General features: G+C 44.8%; 1 protein-coding gene across 3 annotated transcripts in view; it reads right to left on the minus strand.

The window, feature by feature from the left end:
* MUSK (muscle associated receptor tyrosine kinase) overlaps nt 1–5,121 on the minus strand; it is a 54,468-nt gene extending 49,347 nt beyond the window's left edge. For 2 of the 3 annotated variants that reach the window (XM_074166351.1, XM_074166349.1), the window contains exons 1-2: nt 5,025–5,121; nt 8–134 (exon numbers count right to left, since the gene is read on the minus strand). In XM_074166351.1, the coding sequence (XP_074022452.1) occupies nt 8–134; nt 5,025–5,121 (224 nt within the window). The remainder of the gene's footprint in view (nt 1–7; nt 135–5,024) is intronic. The other variant, XM_074166350.1, reaches the window with a different exon arrangement.
* Nucleotides 5,122–27,953: the final 22,832 nt, after the last annotated feature.

Below are 27,953 nucleotides of genomic sequence, written 5' to 3' on the forward strand. Positions count from 1 at the left end.
TCCCTACCTGATGGGAATGCTGTTGCGCGTCCATGTAATCTCCGGCTCAGGATACGACTCCACTACACAGACGAACTTGGCCTCGTCCTCTACCAGCGCATCCACAGTTTCCAGAGGAGTGCTGATCAAGGGAGCTGCACGAAGGAAAGGAAAATAAGAAAATCTCCCGGTGCCTCCTGGAGAGAGGTGCAAAGCCTGGCAGACCCCTGTGGCAGAGGCAACCATGTCCCTGCAGGGTGACTCCACGGCTTTTTCCTCAGCACAGAGGAAGTGCAAGGAACAGCACACAAATTGAAGCCAAGCTGACCTGCTCCTGGGGTGGGCACAGTGCTTCCTTATTAACATACAATGCATGAGATTTGGGATTCTTTCTCATTAATATGGGGTTTGTTCCACTCAACTATTTATCTTTTTTTAAAAAATCACTGTTATATACCACTATATTTTTCAAAGCCAGGCTTGTAAAGGCCCTTCAGGTCTTCCAGATTTCATAGAATCATAGAATCATCCAGGTTGGAAGAGACCCTTGGGATCATTGAGTCCAACCACCTACCCTACACTACAAAGTTCTTCCCTATATCATATCCCCCAACACCACATCTAAACGTCTCTTAAACACATCCAGGGATGGTGACTCAACCACCTCCCTGGGCAGCCTATTCCAATGCCCGACCACTCTTTCTGTGAAAAATTCTTTCCTAATGTTCAGTCTAAACCTACCCTGCTGGAGCTTGAAGCCATTCCCTCTTGTTCTGTCATTAATTACCTGTGCGAAGAGACCAGCACCAACCTCTCTACAGTGTCCTTTCAAGTAGTTGTAGAGAGTGATGAGGTCTCCCCTCAGCCTCCTCTTCCTAATACTAAACAGTCCCAGCTCCTTCAACTGCTCTTCATATGATTTGTCTTCCAGGCCCTTCACCATCTTCGTTGCCCTCCTCTGCACTCGCTCCAGCACCTCGATATCTCTCTTGTATTGAGGTGCCCAAAACTGGACACAATACTCGAGGTGTGGCCTCACCAGTGCTGAGTACAGGGGCACAATCACCTCCCTACTTCTGCTGGTCACGCTATTTCTAATACAAGCCAGGATGCCGTTGGCTTTCTTGGCCACCTGGGCACACTGCCGGCTCATATTCAGCCGCTTGTCAATTAGAACCCCCAGGTCTCTTTCTTCCAGGCAGCTTTCCAGCCACACTTCCCCAAGCCTGTAGCGCTGCTTGGGGTTATTGTGGCCCAAGTGCAGAACCTGGCACTTGCCCTTGTTGAAACTCATGCCATTGATGTTGGCCCAATGATCCAATCTATCTAGGTCTCTCTGTAGAGCTTGCCTATCCTCCAGGGAATCAACACTCCTGCTTAGCTTGGTGTCATCTGCGAACTTGCTGATGATACACCCTATGTTCTTGTCAAGATCATCAATAAAGACATTAAACAGAAATTTGTGGCATGACTAGCAAACACACTCTTTTTCTCACCTTTTCTAACCAAGTACTGCCAGGATTGGAAGTCTAATAGCTGTGTCTGATGCTTATTATCACAGACTTGTCTTCACACATTATTTGAATGTATGTTTAGAAACATTTCCCGTCGCCCTGGTAAAAGACTTGAAGCATGTCTGGGAGGGATCAAAGGATATGCCTAGTGAATCGTTTTCCCCGTGCATGGTATGCATTGCAGCCATTGCCTCCAAAGGCACTTGGATGACTTTTAATCTATGGCTGTGAGGAACACACATGCAATATTGGTTGGACTGGGTATCATTGACAGCTGTGCTGAGATGAACTAGTTTCATACCATGTTCCTGAAACACCACCAAACATACAGCGGATGCAGTAATCTTCCTGTTCCTCGCTGACTGCAGCAGTATCTGGCAGGCCGTGAGTCTTTTCACTGGAAAATCCTGTCCACACTGTACCTGCTGGCCCACCTCAGTACAGTAAGGTTTAAATTCAAGCAAAAAATAAACTACAGCAATTTTACCTCTCCCTCCGAAAAATATAGGAAGCAGGGGGGGGAATACCAGACACTCCGGTGTCAGTGACTGAGAATAATAGAAAGCCTTTACCTTAATGCTTTTTCAATTTACATAGGAGTAAAAATTAGAATGTCATTGGAGTTCAGCTGGAATGAGGCTGGAGGATGAAAGGATCGGCTTCCACTATCAGGTTTATGTAAAAGTCCTAGCGCTTTTGAAATGTCATTACAACAAAGCTGCCTCAATAATATTTCTGGATTATATTGCTTTAAATTGCATAATTGGTAGTGACTATACTTACATTAAAAGATCTTAAAACTACTGCTAAGGTAGCACTAAAGATTATATTAACTAAACTAGTTAGAACACATCTGTGTCAGATTCATTGTTTAAGATCACTGCTTCAAATTGTACCAGGCTTCAACATATTGGGTCGGTTTGGGTCACCCTAGATAGAAGTAATCATCCATATTACACCCCAGATGAATCCCACACCAGTGAAATTGAATGGAAGATTTTCATAAAGCCTAAATTTCCCTGCTACTGAAGGTTGTCTGAGGAGAATAACCTCCACCGATGGCTATCCTGTCTACTTCAAAGGGGATGTTGCTATTTCGTGACAGAGTTTATTGGGTTTTGATGGCATTAAGCCTGGCTGAAAAGGAGTTTTACAATCTAATTTTATATAGTATGTTTTTATTGCTGTTGTCCGCATGCCTTGATGTCTGGAAGGATGCTTTTTTAACCCTGAGAAATGTAAATTTTTATAGTAACCAAAATTCAAAGCAATCAGTTTTATAACTGTGTGGTCACAGTAAGCACCGCCATTCTCACAAAGAATAAAGTTAGATTTGTATCAAGAGCCACTATGCGTAACAACAGTATTTTATTCTTTGGGCTAACAAGGGTTGTTAGTTTTATATATTAATTAAATTCACTAACAACAGTCAGGGTATCTCTTTAGTTCAATGTATGACAGAATTATTCTTAGGAATATTGCCTACAGGGGGTCTGATCTGGCGTCTCCTGAAAGCCATCTCTTCGGGCAGAATCAAGTACCATACTCACAGAAAATACTGTCCAAACCAACAACACTGTACCTATAGTAAAAGATGAAAGGGAAGTTTTGTTTTTTACAGCTGCCTCCCCAAAGCATCTTCAAAGAGCAACCATGACAACAACAGCAATGTGTTATTTTCTCATATGCTCTTTTTTACCTTTCTGATACTAGAACTGAGTGCTGGGCCAGCGGGGAGGTGAAGGTCGTGCTCCTGCAGCGGGGCAAGAGGGCTGAGGGCAGGAGGCCAGAGGACGCGCCGTGTGTCCTCTGACAGGGGACAGCGAGGGCACCGCCATTTTCTTGTGAGGCGGCAAGAGAGCCCCAAAATGGCTGAGGTGGTGCCTGCTTCTAAAAGCTGCCCGAAAAGCTCAGGTGTCGGTGTCGGTCCGTGTTTTCTCAGGAGAGCAATCAAAACTTGTGATGCCTTCATTACTAGGTTTTAACACGTACGTTAAAACGTACGGACGTGTACAACATACAGACATATCTATCAGCATATAGAAATGGCCCCAGACCTTCCCATGCGCATCCATTGGGGCTCACTGACATTTTTTAGGTAACCCTGTGGCTTTAAATAACACTGAAAATCAATTAACTTACATATCTGTAAAGCTACACAGGTGCCATTTTTCTGGGTGTCAGCTGTAGTTTCCTGAGATAGCAAAATGACCCAAGGCTGGTCAGGGGGCCCCTGAGAAAGCCAAATCCCCTTCTATCCCCAGACCACCAGAAGCTCCCAGACTGCTTGGCTTTGGTTTTGGATTCGGTCTTTCAAAACAAGAAAAGCCAGGCAAACAAAACCAAGCAGCAAAAAGAGCCCGTCTCCCCTGCAGCATTGCAGACACTTGGAGATACTGCAGGTCCTGTGGTCAAAAAAAGCTAAATTGTGTTTCCAGATGATGCTGCAAAACCTCTACAGGGCATTGCTGGGATATAGTTGTGTTTCAGCCTCTTTCGGCAAACAAGGTAATTCAGCCACCCGCGAGGTTTTAGGAAGGGATGTGTATCTCTTCATTGCACCGCACCACCAGGAAAAAGAGATCAAGTCCGTTTGTTTTTGTTGTCTTTCCAATCTCATCTTACCACAGCTTTCAAAAAGACTGGGTTTTACCAACTTACTTTAGTGCCTTAGGAAAAGAATTAACATTTTTATTTCAAAAGTTTTTTATAAAGAAGAGACCTTTTTTTTCCTTTCCATTTTGAGGGCAACCTGGCTAACAATTGTAAGAGCACAGCCCTGTGAGAGCAGCAGTGTTGGCCTAACAGGTGAATACTTTCATCCTCCTTGAGTCTTTTTCTTTTTGTTTTCCTGAAGCTGCAAAGTTTCTGGTATGCTCTGAATGGCTCCTGACAATCACCATGCAGCAAAATCTTCTGTTCACAGAGTTACCAGATGGTACGTCCAGAAGAACCGCTGTTGCACTTCGTACCTCAAACACTTTTCTAAACAGACTTTTTTCAGTTCTTGTGTTGGCTAAATGTATGTGTGCGTGTGTGCACACAAGAGAGGAAGAACGCATAATAACTTTTATATTATATGCTGTGCAAACCATTCATATTTGTATTTATGTACATACACCCTGTAACAACATTAAAGCTATTTACTACTTCTTTGAACTTTATATATTTAAAAGGGGTACATAGGCATGCAGAACACCACAAATCTTGGGCTTTGCGGCAACGGGTGCTACCAACCATTAAAATCTGCATGCTGCCTTTGACATGAGAAATGTCCATCCCACCCAGGCTGAACCTAAAGGTCCTATTACAACAGGACTACATGTTCTTCCTAGACAAAGAATCTTCAATCCCAGGCACAAATATGAGATTATTTTCACTGTTAAAAGCAGTGAAGTGACCACGGAAAGCAGCACATTTTTGTCCTTTCCGGAAACACTACCGCACCACCCACCCCGCTGTTACCAGAGATGCCTTCTCCATTGCAAAACCCCCTTCAGCAGAGCAGGGCAAAAGCCCCTCCGAGCAAACCTTTGGGGAGCGTCTCGGCCAAGCTGAGGGCTGCCAGGGTGAGGACGTGCACCAGGGGGACCTTCAGCCGGTCATTCATGTTTGATCCAGGAGGCATCCAGCTCCTTCAGGCGAGGCGTGCTGAGCTCCCGGCCGGCTGCATTTCGGACGGCGGTTGCACGAGCAGAGCTTCTCCGCTAATGAGGGAGCAGGGTCTGCAGGATCTAAGTATAATCAGGAATTCTCCCACCCGGCGGCGGTGATGGACGTGGCCAGCTGGTGCGTATCCACTTCGGTCAGTGTGAAAGCGTGGGGCTCGTGAAACAAGAGAAAGCAAATCCCTTCTGAATTCCTTCTAAGCAAACAGAGGGGAGTACAATGGGCGAACGCATTTCCAAGGCAGTACCCTACACCAGCGCCGCAAAGTCACCAGGCCTTTATTTCACCACTGCGTAAGCACAGTAGTGGGAAAAATGCTTGCTGCTGGATTTTCCTTCAGGTTAGTCCGTCTCTTTTTCATTTTTTCTCCTCTCTCTCTCACACACGCTCTCTCTGTCTTATTATAACCTTTTGCGATTGGCTGCAATATACCACCTGTTGCCCTGCTGATAGCATTTCTTTTCTTAACAGATGTATTTGCTGGAGCAGGAGAGGTTGGCATCGGGGGCTGAAAGTGCCCTTCTTTGCCGAGGAGGTTGTCAGTGTTTGAGAACGGCTGCAGCACACTGAAAAGGCAGAGCCTTGTCCTGTAAAGAGACCCCCAGAAAAGTCAATATCCACAGTGGGAGCAACATTTATACCTTGGGAGACAGGGAGCATTTCATTTCAACAGCAGCAGCGCCAGCCCAGGGGATTCGGGCAAAGGTAGAGGCATTGCTGCAGGGAAATACGACTGGTGGGTACTGGCATTATTAATCCCTCAGAAATACTTTATTATCCACAAGGTCTCTACCTAAAATGAAAGGCTGAAAATCAGAGCTCATTTTCAAGGAAGCTTTAAAGGAGCATCAGACTTGAGGCGATCTCCTGACTGCCTCCATTTTGCCCCATTCTGGCACAGCAGTCTATGTGACATCATCTTTTTTCAAAAATGTCAAGTCATTTGTACTGCCTGTTTTTCCAGCACAAATATTTATGTAAGGAGCATTTGCAATCAGTCTTACCACTGTGGAAAGGCTGATGTGGGGGTAACATCTGCATGAGCAGGAGAGAAAAGGATGAATAATCAGGCTGGGGGGAATCTAATTGACGATGATGCCCTGGGAACATGACTCCAGATACTTTTCATCATGTTATCAGCAGAGCGGATGTGAGCTTTGCAGCAAAAAGCATGGTTTGAGGAGAGAGAATGTGCAGTCACAACATATCACAGCAAAAGGTACTTAGAGATCTCTGGAATTTCCTTTATTTGCTGAACCTCTCTGTTTCAACCACTTCTTAACAGGCATTTCTGCAATGAACGTAAATAGTTCAGTGGTGCTTTCTCTGAGGAACAAGTGGAGTAAAGTTGGCCAGAGCTATGCCTGCGTGTGAATCCCAATGGTGTGGCATGGCGTGACAATGGCAATGTCACTTCAGGGACATGCAGTGGCTGATTGGGAGTGAAGATCCCTAGACAAGTGCTCCTCTGAATAGGAATAAAAGCAGAAGCACTCACTGAACAAGTGTTAAAGATCTTCCAGGAATTCTGGAGCTAGCAACAACAACAAAGCAAAGCAACAAGACAACAATGAAACAACAATAATCCTATCAGGGAACAGAGAAATCCTGACTTATGGCTGAACTCGCAAATACTTCTTTTGTTTTGTTTAAGTCCAATCACATCCAATTAATCTCCTCCATAGACATGCAACTTGGTCTTTTAGGGTAAAATTCTCTTCATGGACGGACTTGACCAAAGATCTCTACATCACTGGAATCCAGTCTGGGCTGGGTGAGGAGTTTGAAACTGCACCATCCCATGCAAATCCAAAAATTAATCTTTGCCCTTTACTTGCCAATCACAGCATTTAGAAATGACACTGACAGGGATAACTGTTAAATGCTAATAATGCCTTTGCATTTTTAGGATTACCAAAGTACTCTTAAACCCCCATTTCCTCTGCTTCATAAATTTTTATGAAGGACCACAGTGAGCTATGCTGCTTTAAACTGAAAGGATGTAAATTAACATTATAAATGGGAGTAGAGAGTATATACATGCACAAGGTGGAGTTATTTTGTTCTCCAGCTACACATGCCATACAGCTAACAAACAATATATATGCCAAGCTGGCAATCATTTACGTTCATCATGGAACGATGTTTCTGTATAGAGTGAAACCAGTGGAAATGAAATACTGGTGACACGAAATTTTGTTTGACTGCAAGCATTTTCCAGGCTTACCTTGCAAAAGTGAAATGCTCCTTTAATTTTTACTCCCAGCAGTAACGAGCTTGCTGCTTGTTGGTTGCGAGGGGTTTTATCTAACAAAGCTGAGATGCATACAGTTTACAGCTAATTGTCATTTTGTCATTTACAGCTGTTGTTATTTGCGGCCATGCCCCAAGGCCTCTGCCGAGATGAGGTCCCAGCAGCCTACACAATTAATAACGAGAAGCAGTACCTGGCTTTCACGGGTTGCAGGCAAAGCTTCTTTCCCACAAAGCTTTGTGCAGCAACTTAGCTCTCTGCACTGCAAACACCTCCACAAAAGCCAGTTCGTGCAGTTCAGTGAACAAAGATAAGGTGTGCTGAAGCATTTATTCGTCTAGCTACCACTTCTTCCCTTTGTGAATTGTTTGCAGAGTGACTTTTAATAAATACAGTGTTTTTTATAAATACATAAATACAAAGAAATTCAGAATTTTTGAGAGTTTGCTGAATAGTTCAGATATCTGTCTTCCAGTTAATGAATTGCTTGGCCTCTCCCCACCATGATGAGGGGAAACTTGCTTTTCACTGCTTGCAGTGAAGGACTATGCTGCACCTTTTCTCTGTATGCCTCTTCTCTCTCTCTCTTTCTTCCAAGTGCTCTGCTGGAGGCTGACAGTTTTACACGTTAATGCAACATGATTTGATCACTGGATACTTTGAAAACTGCCTTTTGCCCCACATCACCGTCTGGGATGTCTCCTCCCTAGATAGTCACAGATGTTCATCCAAATCTCCAGCCAGGGAACAAACTCCTTCTGCAGAGGGACCCAATGAAGTTGCTTTGAAAATGGTCCCAGTCACCCAGCATCTGCTGATTTGCACAGAAATACCCAAGTCAGCACTAACCCAGCCTGACCTGTGTCCATTTTAATGCAATGTCACGCATGTCGGTGCTGGCAACCTATCTGATTTAAAACAGGGGGCACCGGTTTTCAGCCTTGGTGCTGCCGGTCCTGCAGTCACCCTTTTGAACGCAACACAGATGTAGTCTCTGAGGCCTGAGACCAGATCTGAGGCCTCATACAACAGGCCAGGCTATCTTTATTTGCTTTTCAGTGACAATGAGAATCCCTAAAAATGACTGGGTCACTAGTACTCAGCTCAATTCATATATGTAACAATCAAGCCAGAAAAAGAGCAAGTCCTAACCTGATGAGTAACAGATAATTACAGACACAGAAGACAAGTGGTCTTCAAACCCTAGGCTCCCATGTCACGTGCCCAAGCCTCTTCCAGTCCGCGCAGAGCCCAGAAGAACATACATTGTGCGGTGTCTCCCTGAGATGTCTGCATGCACATGTCACTGCCTGCTCTAACCCTGTGCCCGGTGCACTCTTGCTGCTTCCCTCCTCAAAGCTCTTGGCCTCTCGGACACCGGTGTCCTGGCGTCCTGATGTCCTGATCTGACAGTGAAACCCATCCGACTGTGGGATGTGCCTTCCTACACAGAAAGGAATTGAGGTCGCGTGGCCATGGGGCTATGGGCACACCAGTCCTCCCAGTCCACCCTGCCCACAGTGCCAGCAGTGCCTAAAGGCAGCACACGCTTCTGGGTGTATGGCATGGAAAGGGCACCTCCGACAGTGCACGCCAGCATTTGGGGAGGAGGTAATCATTGGTTTGGTTCTTTTATTACACATCGCAACTCGCTTCTTTGCAGTGACCCTGAGTGGAAGCAGCTGTTACAGCCACCAGCTCCAAGGGATTTAACCCAACCTGCAATACACACATGGCCGGTAAGGTGCTGTTGCTATTGTCAGTAATAACAAATGCAGTATTCAGTGTAACGTGCGAGGGAATAAGCTACATTGCTGCTTTTCTTTACCCTGCACTTGTGGGGTTTTTTTGTTTGGATTTTGGTTTTTCTTAATTGCCAAAATGAAGGAAAGACTTTTCTCTAAAATCCTTTGAGAAACACAGGCCCATCCCAAAGACCCACTTACTGTGTTTAAGTTGCAGGGTTTCAGGCGCAGTTGGCTGACCTCTGCCCTCAGCCATCTGGACCAACTTCTGATCCCCTACCAATGTTTCAACACTTACTGAACTCTGATGTCCGAATCTAAAATGGTCCCCTTTTCTTCTCTTGAGATTTTGTGGGTATTGGGAAACCTAAAATTTGCATTAACTTCTTGCTATCGTCTTGCTATAAACTTTCCTGTAATTTTTCAGCTCGCAAGATCTGCCAGTACAGAACAAGGCTGATCTAATCTGCTGTCCTATATTTTGTGGTGGGGAAAAATTATGTACTGTTATGACGTGTAATTACTGTAGGGGAATAGTGTAAATACTGTAATGAAAGAGAAAAATGTCTTGTATGCAGCTAACTGATGTATCTAGTACAGAGAGTGAGCTGAATGCAGGTTTTTCATAATATATGAAATTAATTTCTCTGCTGGGAGACCTGCCCCTTATTTCACTTCACTGCCCACAGCAACCAGCCCCACACTGTAACGTGGGCAAAGCTCCCACCCTCGATTACCCTCTCCTCTCTGCAAGGATAATACTGTTGCTGTGTTGAGTTGGGGGGAGTCAGAGATGCCCACGTTTCCCCAAACAGGCATGCCACAGGCAAGAACACCCCTTTTCCCCCAGCCTCTGATTTCAGTCCTCCATCCTCTGGCTGCCGTCAGAAGTGCAGGGTGGCTGCCAGTGCACAAAACCTGTTCTCCATCACATGGTTCCACAACCAAGCAAGCGAGAAACAAGACCTGCATTTAGAAACAGTTATAGCAGAGCCCTGAGTGAAGCCTCCAGGGAAGCGGGGAAGGAGGGACAAGTTGTGGATTTCCAGGCCACAGGGACTGTGCAAAGGAGAACACCTCCCTACAGAATCCCTTCTTGCAGAAACGAGGAGGTGCTTCAGGACAGGAATGTGTTAGGGATATAACATATGATGTTGACTTCGATCCCAGAATACTGCACCTTGTAGAATCTCACTCTCACCAAGAAGTAATTTCACCCTCAGCTTGATCCAATGGTAACATTAGCAGTTACTGCATGAATGTAGGCACTACAGAATAGAATCTGGTTATTTCATAGCAGAACTCCTGTGTGTAATGTCTTAATTACTGTCAGAACCTCTTTTAAAAAATCAAACCTAAAATGAAGGAAAAGCACAATGAAATAAATCTGTCTACTGTGATGCCTCACGTCAGACTGAAAAATGTTCGATTTTCAATTTTTGGCTCTGGTTATTTGTTGTTCTTGATTGCTGTTTTAGTGTGTGCGGGAGCAAAATCCAAGAAGCAGGAGTTGATAGGCATGCCACAAGCAAACAACCAGTTCGATTTCAAATATTGAGCCTCCAGCACAACTGGCTTCGGGTGGAAGATTGCGGCCCTGTACATGGTGTAGAAATTAGCTGTCCTAAGTGATTTGTATTCATAGGCCCTTAAATACCTTTCCTACCCATCACTATGGCATCTCTGAAACACCACAGCATCCCTCCGGGGCCAAATGGGATCTGGGAGGCGTTACGACATATGGACGTGATATGAGGAAACACTCAAGTTTCAAAAGTACCTGCACCCAGGCAATAGCATGTCTGCCAGTGGAACAGGACACCTGAAACGGAGCTGCCGCGTCCTGCCAGCCCATGGCAGGTTGCCACAACCGGTTGCAGGAGGTGTGCAACGCACAAGTCCCAGGGGCATCCTATCCCCTTTCATTTCACTGAACCGCACGCAGCATGCTGCAACACGCGAAAGAGCTTTTTCTGGACGAGATAGCTTTTTTCTGTTGCTGTGATAGGAAGAAGAACTTTGCAGCATGTGTAGCCCAGGACTAACTGGTAGCATTTTTAGACACTGTACCATATGCTGAGAAACATTTTGGGGGGCTTCAGCTATATGCATTAAAAAGAAGGAACTAAATTCTGCTCCGAGTTAACCCCAGGCAACCCCACTGACGTCAATGGAGTGTAACTGAGAGCAGAAGGTTGCCTGTGATCTTTATTTCTTAAGAGTTCACCTGCTGCTCGTTTGAAGCCATAATCCTCGGTGACATCCCAGTCATTTCTATGGGAGACAGGTTTGCACTGCAGAGATCAGGTCCCAGTGCGAACTGGGTCCCAGTGCAAATTCAGTGCAGCGCTTTTGGCTATAGTGTGTTGGACCATCACAATATCCACCTCCTACAGCAGTCTCACCAGGTGCCATTTAAATACTGCTGCCTATTGTTTGGAAGGAGGGAGTCCAGAAGTCCCTAGGGCGCTACAAATGAGGGCTAGGTATGGGATTTCGCACATGCCTGATGAGCCTAGGGAAGAGGACTGGACAGTGCGAAGAAACCTCTGCGCCTTCTGGCTCTGAATAGCAGGTGGCATTTGTGACCATCAATGAGATGTTAAGCTCTCCTGCACCATATTTATAAACGCTGCGCAGTATTTTTCCTTAGGAGTGGGTTTAGTCCTGAAAAAGAGCTAGAGCATAGAAGACCTGATCCAAAACACTGACACATCCACAGGATTAGTCCTTTAACTTCAGTGGACTCAGCCCGAGGCTACTGTCCCTGCCTCTTGTTGTCGTAGCGTCATTAAACCTGTTTGAAGCAAGGACAATGTGCACAGTCTGTGGGCCTGGCCCTACAGCCCAAGCGTTTGGCCAGCATGATGTGCTTCTGTCACTTAAGATATTGTAAATAACTAAAGAATGGTGGATCAGCAGTGCAGTTGGTCAAGAAATAATACAGATGGAGGTCAAGGTCAAGGGGTTGCACCAAAACCTAAACTGAAGTTGCGTGTGGCTAACTGCTTCACCATTCGGTATCCATCAGTTGGGGAGGGAGTGGCAAAGGGCAGAATTCATGTTAGGCCCTGAAAAGATGGTGTTAATGCAAAACACTGACTCAAAAAACATAGAGGGTAGAAGTCACTCTGAGTAACTCTGTGAGGCTGAGACTCAGAAGATGGATTTAGAGCCCTTCCTAAGAGCCACGTCTGCTGCTGCCAAGGAGTGACTTCTACCTACACCTACCCTGACGTGCCATCCCCAGAGGGCATCTGGAGGGGGACATTTGCCCAGGTGAGGGTCCTTTCTCCCCTCCACCTCTTCCATCCCACCCCAGATGGAAAGCGGGTTTCTGCCACTCCTTCAGCACATGTCCACTTTGGACCTTCTTCCCCCACCAGCAGCAAGAAGCACTGGGCTCTGGGCTCCAAATCAGCTTGCAATCAGTTGGTTTTGTCAGTGCTTCCATAGAAAGCTTTTGTCTGAGGTGTTTTCATAGTATTTGCCTTTTTTCCCTAAGTATCAGTGGCAGCTCTGGTCTGAATAAAAAATGCTCTGAGCCAAATTCATCTCCTTTGTGCCTCCTCTGACCACAGCAGGCATACAGCAGGGCTGGATTTCCCCCTCCCCAACGCTGCACTTAATGTGCCGCAGCTGCCGAGCGGTGCCTGCCGGCACGTCTGGAGCGGACAGGGGCTTTCCCATGGCAGGCTCCTCGGCTCGGTGCAGACCAGGTCCACCGAACTGCAGTCCTGTCCACAAGCGCTTGGACATGCCACACGGCTCCATGGGGTGCCATCACCTGAGCCCCAGGGCCCTCCCTGCCCTATGCCAAGGGATGGATCATCCCATCCCAAATCCATGACTCTTCCCCAGCCATTTGGGGATGCAGGAAATGGTCCATGAGGGATGTGCAAAGGCAGGGCCTGGAAATCCCACTTTCACTGACACCAGGCAGTTCCTACTGGTGTCAATAAGACAGCTGAAGATGCAAGACAGAAAAATCAGGATGGACTGGAATTTCCACAAAATGTCTGCAGACTTCCAACTGGTGTAAATTGTTATCGTTCCCTTGGCAATAGTGGAGCTGTGCCAGTTTGCCCTTGCTGGAGAACTGGGTCTGTACTTCATATTTGATTAACATCACTGAGACTTCAGCTGTTTGTCTTATCTGCACATCAGAGGTTCCCTGTGCAGCTGCTATGCTCTGTAAACCACTCTGCTCTCCCATGCCTTATCTTCAGATGAAAAAGAAGTATTTTAGCCCATGGAGACATTTTAAATTAAGCCTCTGTGAAAACTTGTGCCATCAGTGGATGTATCTTCCTACTTTAACAAACTCATAAGAGGAGCCACATCCTGCATTCTGAATGTTAAGTTTCTGTTAAAAGCCTGGATCTTTTATAACATGATAATCCCATGTGTAAGGCAAAATGCAATTTCTCTCCACCAGGCCTAGAAGAAGTGAGAAGACTCTGTCTATAACAGCAACCACCACCCACCAGCCTACATCCATGCTGTTGAACCACATGAGTTGGATAGTCTCCCGACCGCCTGCTGGCAAGGACCCATCCTAAAACCCAAGCCACCCCTGAGAATTATTTTAACATGGCCCAAAACTGTGCCAAAGTGCTTATAAACCACTGAATACTAAGGACCTTGATCTTCCAGTGCTGGGAGTGTTTCCCACTGCTGTGCTATATACAGGTATACACAGGGCTACAACATCCAACTGAAGTCAGGGACCTCTTTTTAGTGTAGCAAGGAGAGCCCAGCATTTTAGTCAAGGCAAAAAAAAAGTGTCTTTGGGGTATCTGGGTGTTTGTCTCTTCCCCAACATATGCAGATCCCAGAGCAGTTCTCCCTGCTCATGCCAGTGTGCTTTTCACAGCAGCAGGAACAATCTGGACAGCCTTTCACAAACAGTGGTCACTTTCCTTCCTACGCCCAGCTGAGCAGGGCAGTTATTAGGCAACTGTCTACAGCTCTCTGCAGAGAGCCTAGCCCTAGCTCTGGGGGCTGTTGTCATCAGTGCCAGCTGGCAATGCTTGTCCCAGGCCATGCACTCGTCCTGGCATACCCCTCCCAACCACTGCTGCCCATTCCCTTTAGCCTAGAGCTGTAGCCCAATAATTCACAGTGTCACACTTCCATGGAGGCATTGTCTTCTTCCCACCCAGTTCTCTCCTTTGCCTTCTTCAAGCAGGGAGATGCATTGCACAGTGCATCAGTGATTGCAAGTGGCAACACCACCCACTAGCATTGTCAGGGGTTAAACAAAAGGGGATGCTTTTACTTCCAGGAGCCACCTCAGTGCGAGGAGGACATGCTGCTGGGCCAATAGCCAACTTAATCTCCCATATTGAGCCAGCAAAAGGAGGAATCAATTGCACCTGTAAATTCACAAAAGCACATGGGATGGGCTTAGAGTCAAGTATGGAGTCAAAGTGCACACACACAGGTACTTCACAGCAGTTGAGTCTGTGCTTTAGACAACAGAAAAAGAAAGATCCCTGTTATCTATCCTTGGTGGAATTTGCATCCTGAAGAAAGTTTCATCCTGGAAATGGTGCCAAAACTGATATATCTGGCAACCACTTTTTTTTGCAGACAAGTATGATTTTGAAACTGTAAACGTGCTGCAGGACATTTGTTAAGGCACCTTCAAGACAGATGCATGACAGAGGCTCCTGGGGGCTTGCTTCTGGAATGTCAGAAATGCATTACAGAACTACAGTGTTCAAAACATTCAGAGAAACAAAAATCCCTCAATTAGGCAATGCTGTCAGGCTAAGGAAATAAGAAATCAAGCTGAAAAGCTGAACAATAGTTGTATTTTTGAAAACACACTAGTGTCCCTCGGGCATTCAAAAATCATGAGTCAGGTCTTAAAAAAAATCATAGTTGGCTTAAACATAATAGTTGAAGGGGGTTAGTAACCTTGCGTTGTCTGCACTATTAAGGGTCACATTTCTAAGTTCTTCTGGAAAAACTAGAAAATGAACTTTATTTTGTAATAAAAGCAGATATTCTTACATAATCTTATAGTCCTAGAGGCTGAGGCATTAAGCAGAACATCAGATAATGTGATAAAATCCCAGCGGCTGGAAATGCTGGAGCAAAGCTGACTTGTGTAGCCCTAGCAATAGGTTTGGGACCTGGTTCAAAACCCCACATCCACAGGAGTAGTGTGCTCTGGGTCAAAACCCCACATCCACAGGAGTAGTGTGCTCTGGTGGAGTGATTCACAGCCATAATTTTTTCAGGGTGCAGTTTTCAGGTGGTGGCTGTCAGAAATTACATGATAGCTCTGTTCCAGTCAATGGAAAAAGCCTCTCTGAATAAAAGAAAAGAAAAGCCCCTGAGGGACAGACTTCTGCAGTGACAAATTAACTAGCACAACAAAGTGTAGAGTTTCAAAGGACCTTCTGAGGTTTTAGGGGCTTTACTCTAGGAGAACGAGTCTATTGTATTTCAATAGATGCACTGGCTTCCTCTAAAACTCGTCCCCTGTGTATCACATTGTGGTGAAATCTATGTGTAGCATAAGGTTTGGCTAAAATACATTTATTTATTTGCTAACAACTTGACTTTTAAGGGGACCTAAAGTTTGGTTCAAAAGCAAGAAAAAGTCTCAGCTTCTGACACTTGCAGAAGCCCTTGCAGATGCCTGGCCTCTCCTAGCACAGATCAGAGCTCTTCCCACCAACCAGCCCCTCATGCTGGGAGGTGGCCTGAGAGCCCTGAGCCTCTACCATCACACTGAGGATGGACCTGGGATGAGTTCCCAGTCTTTAAGGATGTGACAATGCCCTTCTCACAGGGAGAAACAATTCCCATTTTTGACTGGGGACAAATCCATATTTAGAAACAATTCCAGAAACACAGACTTACCCTGAATGTCACATACTCTGCATGTTTGGGTGGGTTTTTTTCTGAAACATGGGTAACTATAGTCCTCTGCCAGACCTTTCATTCACCCCCACAGATCCACCCACCCTTGGTTTGTTACCATACGTCACACAGTGACCAAATGTACAGCATGTTTGTCAGAAAGTGTCTATCAACATTTCCAGCAAGTGCACTTCATTACAATTTATTTGCCAAGTGATGCTGCATCTGGCCATGGCTCTGTTACAAAAGACAGAGCACCATATTCATTTGCTAAGGAAAGGGAAGAGGCTCTTCCTCACCAGACTTTGCCCTTAAAAGCAACGGCACTGCCAGTATAGCACTCTCTGCTGAAGCCATCCCCATCTGCTGCTCCCTGCTTGTCAGAAGCACAGAATTACACAATCCTTTCTGTGCAGCTTGTACTTAAGCAACTGTGGTAATGTCTAGACTCTCCTCTCTCTTACATGAGCTCAGAGGAATCATGGACACAGGCTTTGCCCCAGTGTAAGCTCCTACAAGGCTTGATAAAAGATCTGTGACCCACCCCGTGTGCCAGCCAAGAACTTAACATTCATCAATCCTGTCCTCCAGCAATAGCAGGATTTAGGCTGTCGCATATATTACCTCACTTTCAGCTAGGTAAGAGAAGTTGGTGCGAGGGCTGATGAAGACCTGCTGCCTTGTGGCAGTGACCCTGCTGTTCTCTCTGAGGCTGTGGTACCTGTCTGTGACAATGCACAGCCATCCCTCATGGCCAGGCAGGACTGGAAACACTCTTTTGCCTCCATCCTGCAACTGCTTGACCTTAACATCAGTGTCGGGGGAAAGGAACAGGGACACGTAACCAGAGATGAAACTGGGTATGATTGTAGCTACTGCTACTGCCAGTGGCATAGCACAAGTTATACATGGCAAGGAAGGAGTTCACACAGCAGGCAGAGAAGGGGAAGGGTTGGATCGTAAAAGATGTGGAGTTGGACAAGGGTGTGGGAAGAAGCAGAGGCTGGCCTTGAGAGATGAAGGCACTTGGTGGGCTGGAAGGAGGTCTCATAGACCAAGGAGGATTGCGCTAGCGGAGAGAATCAGAGCATCAGACATCAGTGGTGACATCGGGCTGAATGAGACTTGGTGTGATCACCCTGACCTCACCAGTGCATACAACCTGCCTGCTCTGTTCAGAAATGGCATCACTGCAACGCAAGCAGGCTCACCTAGACTTTCCCACCAAGTGGCTGCACATCGCATGTTTCCAATGCTACCTACACTAGGAGAGGTCGGAAACCCATGCTAAACACTACCCCAAAAAGAACAGCTTAATTTCTTCCTATCAGAAGTTCAGAGGGAGGTGCACACAAGCGAAAAAGCATAAGCTTCAGATCTCAAACTGAGGAACTCAGGACCAGTCAAGGGTGCTTGACATCAGTAGAAAGTCTGTTAAAACACAAACTACAGTACACCTTGTGCCTTTCTCACCATCCTTGTGCTGGCAGCCTGAGTGTGCTGCCAGCCTGCTAGCTTAGTAATGCTCTTTAATCCCTTGCTCCAGTACAGAGGCATTAATCTGTAAGCATCCACATCGACCACAGTCAGCGTGGGAGGAGCTATACCACATCCAAAGCACTTGTAGTGAGCAAACCCTGACATCTGGACAAAGGGATAGTCCTAAAATGACTGCCAAGGTGCCAAAAATCCTCTTCTAGTCATGCACCTTAATTTTGATGTCTTCATTCATTATGAGCATATTAAAAACAAATTAAGTAACAACTGTAATAAAAAAAAAAAGATAAGCTGTTGTTCAAAGTGGATTATAAAAGTCTGTTCCACTTCTTTTGCAGAGATATGCATTAATTTTAAAAGGATTTGAATTACAACTGGGAGTCATCTAGAGAAGATTTCCTACATAAGTTTTTTTGTTCCTATAGATCCTTATATAAACAATTGGCAATGACTGGAAATCTAAAAAAGTGTCCTGATTTTTAGTCGGATTCTTACCCAATCTTCAGATAATCATTCTTTAATACTGTGTGAAGTGTCTGATTTTATCTAAAAGCTATTACTTTTTTCAAGTCAGTTAACACTGATCATTGAACATTGTCAAGTGAAACTCTCCCAAACACGAGGAAAAATAAGTGAGGCCTTCAAAAGAAAAATGCAGTCTGGGACTAATTCCCAAGAGATTTTTGGCAGACAGAGCCTCTCTTAGATTCAAAGTACTGATAATTCATAGGAATAGGCCATGGATAATCTTTCTTTGATTTAATTATGGTCTGATTCATGGTTGTTCAAATCTAACTGAGTTCAGACTACTCAAACATCTGCGGGGGGGTTTCAGGTTTGAGGAAAGGCAACATGAATGGGATTCTGTGGTGCAATGTCCATTTGCTGATATGAGTAATACCCTCACTTGGTACAAAATGCAACATGCCTTGTGGTTTGGTTTTCAAAGTTAGTCCCTGGCAATGGCAAGTGCAAAGACTGCAGTGACTCACTCTGTGCACCACAATGAGGCAGCACTTCAGGCACATATCTGAAATTGTGCACCCTTTTTAGCCCCCACAAGCTTGCTTGTTCAGCAAAAACTTCTGTGGTTCATGGTATCTGAATTTCCAGGGACAGAGGCTCATAAGAGCAGTATATTGGGGATGTGCAAAGTACTGAATCAAAGACCATTTTAAGAAACATTGAGGATGAGTTGGGAGGTTACCACCAAGCCAAAAGCAAGTGAAAAGTTCAATTGCGCAATAAGGTTGTCCTGGAAGGAAAATTCTGTCTATATCCAACAAGAGCCATTGCTGCGTGAGTTCCCTCCTATGTTGGCTAAAAACACAGACGTAGAATAATTGGTTTCCTTTGCCCACGCCCTCCACTAAAAGGACAGGAATAGGCCTTGGATGTTATTTAATATTCATTAAGGTCCCAGAGAGAAAGACATCCATTTCCAAAAGAGTTAAGCTTGAGCTGGTTGAAGACATTTCATGGGGAACACTCAGGCTTGGCCATGATTTTGCCCTCTGTTGAAGATCACAGCCTTTAACAAATATTTTTCTGTGATGTGAAATTACGTACAGTCTGGTGGGTGTCATAAATCTCTATTTTGAACATGTAGTCTTAAGACCCTCAAGTAGTCCTAGAAACTAGCATCTGGCAACTGGATAATATTGGGCATACACAATACAACTATTAAATCAAAATTGGTCTGTCTCAGATTTGGTCATTATTATGAAATTTCATGAAGGAAGTCTGTTTTCCTATGACAATTTCTTTGTCTGGGCATGTTCTGTTTAATTTCTTGCTGGATGTTCCTGCATACTCTGGTATGAAACCACAAGGAAATCCATCCACGGGCTGCGGCAGATAATGCTGTTGCTCATGGCTGAAGAGCCAGGGTACCAATAGCACACAAAACTGTGAGAAATTAACACGATTTGACATGTCTAACAGGAAAACTAAAATCTTGACTCTCAGGGTACCAGTTCCTCCCAGTCTGCCATTATAACAGCACACAGGAAAAACCGCACAGAGTTGACTTGGACTGGATGGGACTTTGTTTGGATCCTACTCCTGCAGCCTCCATCTGCGGTGTGCCTGGCCAAACGAGACCATGGGCTTTCCGACACTGAGCATAATGCTGCTGAAAACCTTGCACAAGTCCTTACCAGGATTTTTCATGAGCTGCTTTCATGCCTCCATCTCTGATTTCCTTCACAAGGCGGTGGTTCTGTCACAGGCGCAGATGGGGGAAAAGTCCATTCTTTCAAAAGCAGAGAATCTGGTTTGTTTCTATATTACTGTTTACTTTATGACAGTGTAACAAAGCCTGTAAATGTTGTTAAGCCAGAGTCAGTATTAGCAATGGAAATAATTACTACCACTTTAACTGACGTTTTGTTAATGTTACTGTAGCACTGTCTCATGAGTCATGACAGGATGGAAATTAATTTGTCACTGCTGTAGGTCTCTTTCTTTACTATAAAGCCAGTTTCTCCTCTTACAATCATCTGCTCGAGTGTCTGTAAAAGAACTAATAAACCAAAAACATGCTTGAACATCCTTGTACGTGCTGCCTTCTCCGTGGCCAAGGCATTTTAAAAGTCATTTTGCTTAGGTAATGGAACAGTCGTGTGAAAACTGAGGCCCTGGAGGAGGCACTTCTGAAATTCACGGAAAGGCTCTGGACTCCTTCAGCCTTTGAAAAGGTGCTTTTTTACAGTCTTCACCAAAATATCTGCTTCTGAGGACTCTGTGGTATAAAAGTTGTGCCTCGACAAAAGTGGAACTCATTTCCTATCAATTCACAGCAGAGCAAGCTGTCTACCCGAACTCACCTGGCAGCATGGCAGTGCATGGAGCCCGTGTGGTCCCCTTGGCAGCCAGCTGTGGTTCCTCATTCCTTTACATCCTTTCCAGGATGATGCCTTGTTGTGATTCAAAGGCTTCTTGATGACAAATTAAAATACGGTGAGACTATATAAAGAATAAACAAGAAGCAAGAAAATGCATATTCTATCTGGTGACCACAGGAGGTCCTTGCAATGGTTGAAGCTGTAGCATAGGGCATATGAGGGAAGTCTGAGGGCGCTGGGCTGGTTCAGCCCAGAGAAGAGGAGGGGAAGGGCAGACTTTATGTCCAGCGATTCTGTGGTGCATAAGAAGCAAGAGGACACCATTTGCAAAAAGGATCGTTCTGCTTTACCTATTAAGGAAAGTTTTTCACCATGAGGGTGGTCAGTCACTGGAAGAGGGGCTTGAAGATGTTGCGGGATCTTCAGCCTTGGAAATACTCAAGTTTTAACTACACAAAAAAAGCAACCTGCTTTAACAGGGCCTGCTTCATGCAGGGGTTTGGACAGCCAGACATTGCTTCCCACCTCAATTATTCCTTGAGTTAATGAAGTCTTTGGAAAGTTTCTTGGTTTGTTTCTTTGTCTGAAGAACTGGCTTCTAACGCTTCTAGTTTCTCTGCCTTGGATTTAGCAGACTCACAATGTTTCAAACAAAGCTTTTAACTGGCTTTCCATATAAGGGTTTTTTATTCTAAAAAATTCAATAGGAGAAAATAGATAAATTCCTAGACAAAAATATTTAAAGAGGAAATTCCTTTTCAATTTTCCTTTGCCTGTTGAAACAGAGATTTTTTCTATTTGTGCATCGGTTTGCCATTATCTCTGGATACATTCAGCCCTTTCTGCAAGACACCTAGATTGCAGCAGCCTGTTTAGTCTTTAGCCAGTGGCATAACCTGCATTTCCTGGTGTGGAGTATGACCGAGCCAGCTGCAGACTTCACTGACTTCACCTGGCACTCTCCAAATCTTCTTCCAAACTCTCTTTCTGAAGAGTGAATAAGTAGGAGCGCTAATGCTAAACTGCTTTGACTGAGGAGCTTTTACTCATTTCCAGTGCTCAGAGAAGCCTTTCTCTGTTGTTAATTTTATTTTATATATTAAATTTAGCCTTTACTGTAACTTGATTTTTTTGGTAAGTTGGAGGAGCGTACTTTGGGGGGTTTTGTGATGTTTTAATGTCTGAAAGTGACGCAGTCAGAAAAGCTGGAAGAAATTAGACTTATGATGAAAAACAACTTCTTTTGAAAACAGACTCCAGCAGTGAGGTCTGAGGAAGCCTGAGGCTCTCATCCACATGTGCAGGAATCCAGCTTTGTCCCTGGGAAAGGATTTCTACTTTCTGTGACCGATGATGAATCGTAACCAAGAGATTTTCGGCCTTGTACTTCAAGGGCAAGACCTGAGTCCACAGCACACCTCCATCTGCTCCCTTCACCTGGGCTGGTGCACCGCTCTGTGGCCCCAGCATCTGTGGGAAAATGATGGTTCACTTTCAGCACCTTCCTATACTCTCACAGCAGTTTGCACATAGGGCATAAGCATCGTAGGGCATATGCATCCACCCGTGAAAGCACCTGTGGATATAGGAAATGTCAGACTTCTCTTCATTGCTTCAAACATGTAGTTTAACACTTAAATGTTTCATTATACCAGGATGTGCTTTGACAATACACAGAGGAAATAACAGTGGGCTTTCCATCTGCAAACTCCATTTTTCAGGTGAAATTTCAGCTCTTGAAACCAGATCCTATTGTGAAACTCCTTCCAATGGGCTTTCTGTCAGTCTGATGCATATTCCATAAGTTCTGAAACAATACAATACCCCCCTCACAACATGGGTAAACTACACCATTTTCCTCATTTCACCGGGGGTGTCTGGTTTTTAGCACTGCAGTGATACAGATGCATATTTAAGACTTGAGAACAAACAGAACATTGACAGTCAGCATGGAATATTGGTCAACAACACAGTTCTCTCTTGCATCAGGCAGAGGGGTCTTATCAGCAAAGGACCTGAGGAGGGGAACACAGGCTAAAACATGCCAAACACGGCTGCTCACCTTGGGGGTTAGGAAAGGCTGGCATAACTTCTTTCTATCCCAGCAGCAGCTTCATTTAATTCAGTTCTACTGGAAGATGTTTGGACCTGGCTGTTTTTTCCCTAAACCACACAAGTTTCTCAAACCACTGCCTGTGAAAAGCATGACCACAGTGTCAGTATGTTATCCACAGCTTTCACAGAGCTCACAAATTAAGACCTGGGGGGCATTTTCTCAGATTGACTGAAGAAGATGCCAAATAGTTGGTAGCAAACTTGAAAAGGCGTCATACCCTGGCTGCTTCCTATCTCTCCCTCCATCTCTCAGACCTTTAGTCTCTTGACCCATGACTTTCACAGCGTACACTCGCATTTCTTTTCCAAAATTGATGAATCTCATCATCTGGCAAAACAACACATAGCAGAAGTGAAGGAAAGCTACAAATTGTATTTTAGCATCTGGACCCATTACAGGTCAAATGCTATGTTGCAGTGCTGATGGAAGCCAACAGCCTGCCTCCATGAACACATGAATATTTGCTTAACTACATAAATGAGAAAATCTGGATTCTTCTTGTAGATCATATTATTTCTGTTGACTTGACATGGACTGCAGCAAAGAACTTTGAAACAAACAGGGTTTGGCTCCTAGTAAATTATTCAGGATTACATCATCTTGCCTCCTTCAAATATAGAGAAGTTTAGCCACTCTTACAAACCTAAGCAGTAGAGCTGAGCGTGTTCAGCCTGAGATAGGTCATGAAGGTCTTGAGATACCTGTTTTTCAGAGGTGTTTTACTTTTTTGTGGGTGTACAGGTGCTATCACTGAATGATATAAGGAAAGCTATCCAGTGCGTGATTCAAGTCAAGGAGAGCTCTCTTGCAAGTTTGACTAGGCAAATAACTAAGTCCTATTTGTTACCCTTTTTCTCATCAACTTAGAAGATGTTCTCCTGGGTGAGGGAGAATGGGAGAACTGCCTAAAATATGAATAAGGTTTGTGATTGTCCCTATTGCTTCCTCAAGCTGCCCGTAAGCAAGCATCTTGCTCTTTGTGACCATCACTCCTTGGTTTCTTTGATGTGCTTGCTTCGGGTGTTGTTAGCAGCACCGATTTATGAGACAGGGAATGCCTGTTTATGAGCAATTGCATGGAGATCATTAAATCAAAGGCACAAAACACTTGTCAAACGTTAACAGTATCCAACCAGTAAAATCTGAGACAGGTGTGAGCCAGCAACCTAGAGGTCGTGGGCATTTCCAGTAAAGATCAGCTCTGATTTTCATCTCTTCTTCTCTCGTGTCTTTACTTTCAGCCCTTTCATGGAGTATGAACTATGGAGGGGGAGCAAACTGTTATATTATAGAAATAGGGTGGTCACTGCCTGATACTGTCTGTGAGTAGAACACAGGTGCAGGCATGCTAGTAGCTTTCCCATGTGAATAATGAAGAATTTTAATTCTCCAGGAAGAATCCTTCTCCTAAGCCATGTCGTATGTAAAAGATATCATCCAAATATTAACTTCTCAAGGGAAACCAAGCATCTGTTCCTTAAGAGTGTGTTCTGCGTTACTTAAAACCACCTCCAGCGGTTTGTTCTTTGTGAGCATACTGACATCTCCTGGTTGCATCTGAAATTGTGGCCAGCTCCTCTGCAAAAGATTAGTTTCTGCAAGGGATATTCTAATTTTTTTAACATAAATTGAATTAGTTTGACTGAATCCAGGAAGGTAGACCATTCAAAGAGGGGAAAAAATTAGATGTGAAACTTGAAAAGCAGAAGTTGGGATTTTTTTTCAGCCAGCTGTTTCCAAAGTGCCCGAACAGACTCTGAAGCCTGGAGAACTTCAGTCCAGGGATGCACAGTTCCTGGCAGAGCCACTAATGGCAGGACTCAAATCCATTTCCACCATTCACTGCACTTTCTTCAGACGGAGGTAGGTGAAGTGATTGTTTGGGGGATGCTGACCCAGAGTAACCCAGCCTTGTCCTTCTCCCCTAACCCCTCCAGGTGCGCTTACACATGCACTGACCCAGACCACTGGTGTGACCATGCATGCCTAGATCAGCTGTGTTCGTGCCAGAGAGCATCTCCAAAAAGATTGCTGAACCAGGACAAAGGACAGCTGAGTGATATGTGAAAATCACACCACGAATTATCTCTTTTGTCACTAACAATCTCAGCTTCTCCAGACAAGGATTTTAACAAAGTCTGTGTTTGGTATGTAGATGCAATTTTATTGTGTTTTTTTGTTTCAGGAGACTCCAGGCAAAACCAAAATTCTAGAGTGTGAACACCTGAAATGTTTTATTCAAAAATACTGAAAGATGGTCTGACTTTTTGTCCTTCCTTTTCTTTCTGGGTTCCTCACAGCAGAGATTTTACTGATCTTTAACTGCTTTTCTGATAAGAAAAATGGCCGTATTTTTCAGTTGCTTTGTAATATTTATTTGATCAGTAAATATACTCAGCTTTTTAGTAAAGCATCGCTTAGGGCTAAACCTTCTAACTATGCCTGACTTTGTTGAATATTCTGCAATTCTAGTCAATGAAAGTCTGTTACACAACAGTTATACTAGAAGTCAAAAGAACGTGAGATATGTAATTAACAAAAAAAACAACACCCAATTCTCTGCATATAAGGGTGAGTCGCATTCATGTAGCTTGTTCTCAGCCATTCTGTGTAAGATATAAAAAGCCTAGAGCAGGGGCTGAGTCTGAGCTCACCAAGGCATAGTCACCACCTCCCTGGTGAAGGGCACAGTGGAAAATCTTCTTGCATCAAGCTTCAGTTAATTAACCTTTTCAAGGAAATTTAACCCTGGGAGATGGTCCCTGATCATCTTCCATATGTCTGAGGGGGGAGTGTTGTCCCTCTTAGGGTCCCAGTGGTACTGGAGGTTTATGGAAAATGAGGGAAGACCAAGATAGCCATATCTGCTCCCACCACAAAGCCATAAATAAGCAGAACTGGGACTCTGTGGAGGGCTGAGCAGAGTGATGGAAGTGATTTTGAGGCTGTACTGCAGGCAGCTCAGTGGAAGCTGACGTGAAAGGGAATAGACAGATGTGAAGAGGAACACCAGCAGATATGGTGCTTGGCTATGGAGATTGTTCACATGGTATTGATTTGTCATGGAGCTACACCAGCTGAGCCATGCAAGTTGTCTCTTGCGGGCTTCATGGAAAAAGACCTTTTTCCCCATGAGAGTGGTATTCAGGGAATGGGGGAAACAAGAAACAGGGATGCTCTTCACACAGGCAAAGATTATATGACAAATTTATAGCTCTGTCCCGCAGTGAAAATTGGATCAGGTGTTCACAGAACAGTCATCCATTACGGACGCAAACACCAGGTAACAACAGCTGCCGTGTCCACACGTGGAGCTTGTGGCTGAACAGCAGCACTTGGTAATGGGAGCGGTCTGGGGAGCCTACAGCCACCCACCGTAGGGCATAGTGCCTCCCTCGTGGGTCAGTGCCCCCTGCACACCGGCAGCTGCCCTGCCCTCTCCCTGGCTGGCCTCCACCACTGGTCCCAGCATCCAAAACACATAAGGCCAAAAAGTTTCTAAAAGTTTCTGATGTTTCTGAACCCTCTCTCTGCTTGAGGAAGGTAACCTGGAGGCACTGGGACCAACCAGTATGCGGGGGAGCAGGCCCAGTGTTCATCCCTGTTCATCAAAACATGCAGGAATGTCTTGCCTAAAGCCAAGTAAGTCTTTGTGGACAGCTAGTGGTGAGGATGAGTCTGGCACTCAGCCTGTAATTATCACCCAGGTCCCTTTAGCGATGCCTGTTAGAGTGCAACTTAAATTCCCTCAGAGACACCCTTGTTACGGCCAGGGACACAGTGCAGGAGGCAAACGGCATGAGCCAGAGTGGTTGTACAGTGTGGTACAACAGGGGAAGAACTGTTGCTTGCTCACATCAGTGCCTCCTGAAAATGAAAAAAAAAAAAAAAAAAAAAATAGGGACAAAAAGCTGACATCTTGTGAGAGAGACTACTCCAGTTCTCACGTGAACTCACAGATGATACTGCACTGAATGGTAGCTTACATCTTTCATTAGCCAGAGGACATTGCCTGCCTCCCCAGAAAAGTGTATTCCAGCTGGGCAGAGTTAAAATTAACTAATCATCTCTGGAAAGCTGAAAGTACTTATGCCAGAGGAAAAGGCTGGAGATTGTACCTCTGGCCATTCCTATTAATGCTTAGGGCATATTGCTCTCAACTGCAGCCTTTCAGAAGTTGTGAAGAGTGTTTTTCTCCAAGACCCATGCTGCACTCCTCAGTAACATCTGCACAGTACCTCGGCTGCACTTTAGTTATTTTGTGATGGGTTTTCCCTAAGAGTACAAGAACTTGCAGGCTTGGAGAGATGTGAGCAGCCTTTAGAGGACCGGGAAGTTTCCCTCAAAAACATGTGAGACTTCACTGTTTACAATCTGTGTTTATAACGTGTCATAAAATCCACGCCAGCCCCTCCTTCTGGCTTTCCTTCCTAGCTTGGCTGAACCTTGGTGATGCCCACACAGGAGCAGCTCTGGCAGGGTTGCACGGCCACCCACAGCAAAGGTTGCCATGTGTGGGCTTCTTTGATCTGGATGGTGGGCAGACTTCGTGACAGGGGGAGCAACAAGCAAATGTCAAGCTCTCTGTCAGCTCTAGCCAGAAATAAGCCTTGTGGGGAGCGGACTGCTTACCCGGCTGGAGAGGCTACCCTGCAGGTTTGGCCTCTCTTGGATCTCTGAGGTGCTCTCCTCAGCCCTGTAATGTAGTTTCTCTCATCCTTCCCTAAGTGATCTCAAAGTCCTGAGAGGGAAGGGATCAAAGTAAAATTACTATAAAATATTGATTCAACTCATAAAACCCCTGATAAGGGGAAAATAAGAGCAGCAAATATAAGTCACACAAAATTGGGACTGGGAAAAGATCTTATCTGCTTCGATGGATTTTGGTCCTCATCGTTTTCAGAATCACTCTCTGTCCCTTCACCTAAAATGTTGTGACACCAGTGTTTCTGACAGATATCTCTGCCCACGGCTCTGCTGCAGGGCCATCTCCTGTGGCTCAGTCGTGATGCAAGTGATGATGGATTCTGCAACCGGGCAGACAGAAGAGGGGATCAGAAAAGAGCGGGGCAAAATATTACTTTCCTGCCTCTTCAGCTGAAGACTGTTTACTATTCTACCATCCTGAAACAGAGAGGAAAAGATCTTGAACTTCAAAAAAACAGCAATATTGGGCTGAAACAGAAACAAAATGTTACTGATCTTTAAATTTAACCAAGTATTTATGGAGTTAGATTTCCTTTGGATAAACATACTTTTTAAAGTGTTGAAATGGCATAAGTTGACATTTCAAACAACATGCATTTCTGAGGAAGTTGCTTTAAACCGTCTATTTTCATGCAGTGTCAAAACAGACTAATGTTTCTGGAAAGGACTTCATCAGGAAACTGTCATTTATTGTTGCCTGCTCTGCAGTGTGGGGCTTTTCCCTGCCTCCCAAATGATCAAGTGACA

This window comes from Numenius arquata, chromosome Z (assembly GCF_964106895.1).
Source record: "Numenius arquata chromosome Z, bNumArq3.hap1.1, whole genome shotgun sequence".
In the NCBI taxonomy this organism is placed as follows: Eukaryota; Metazoa; Chordata; class Aves; order Charadriiformes; family Scolopacidae; genus Numenius; species Numenius arquata.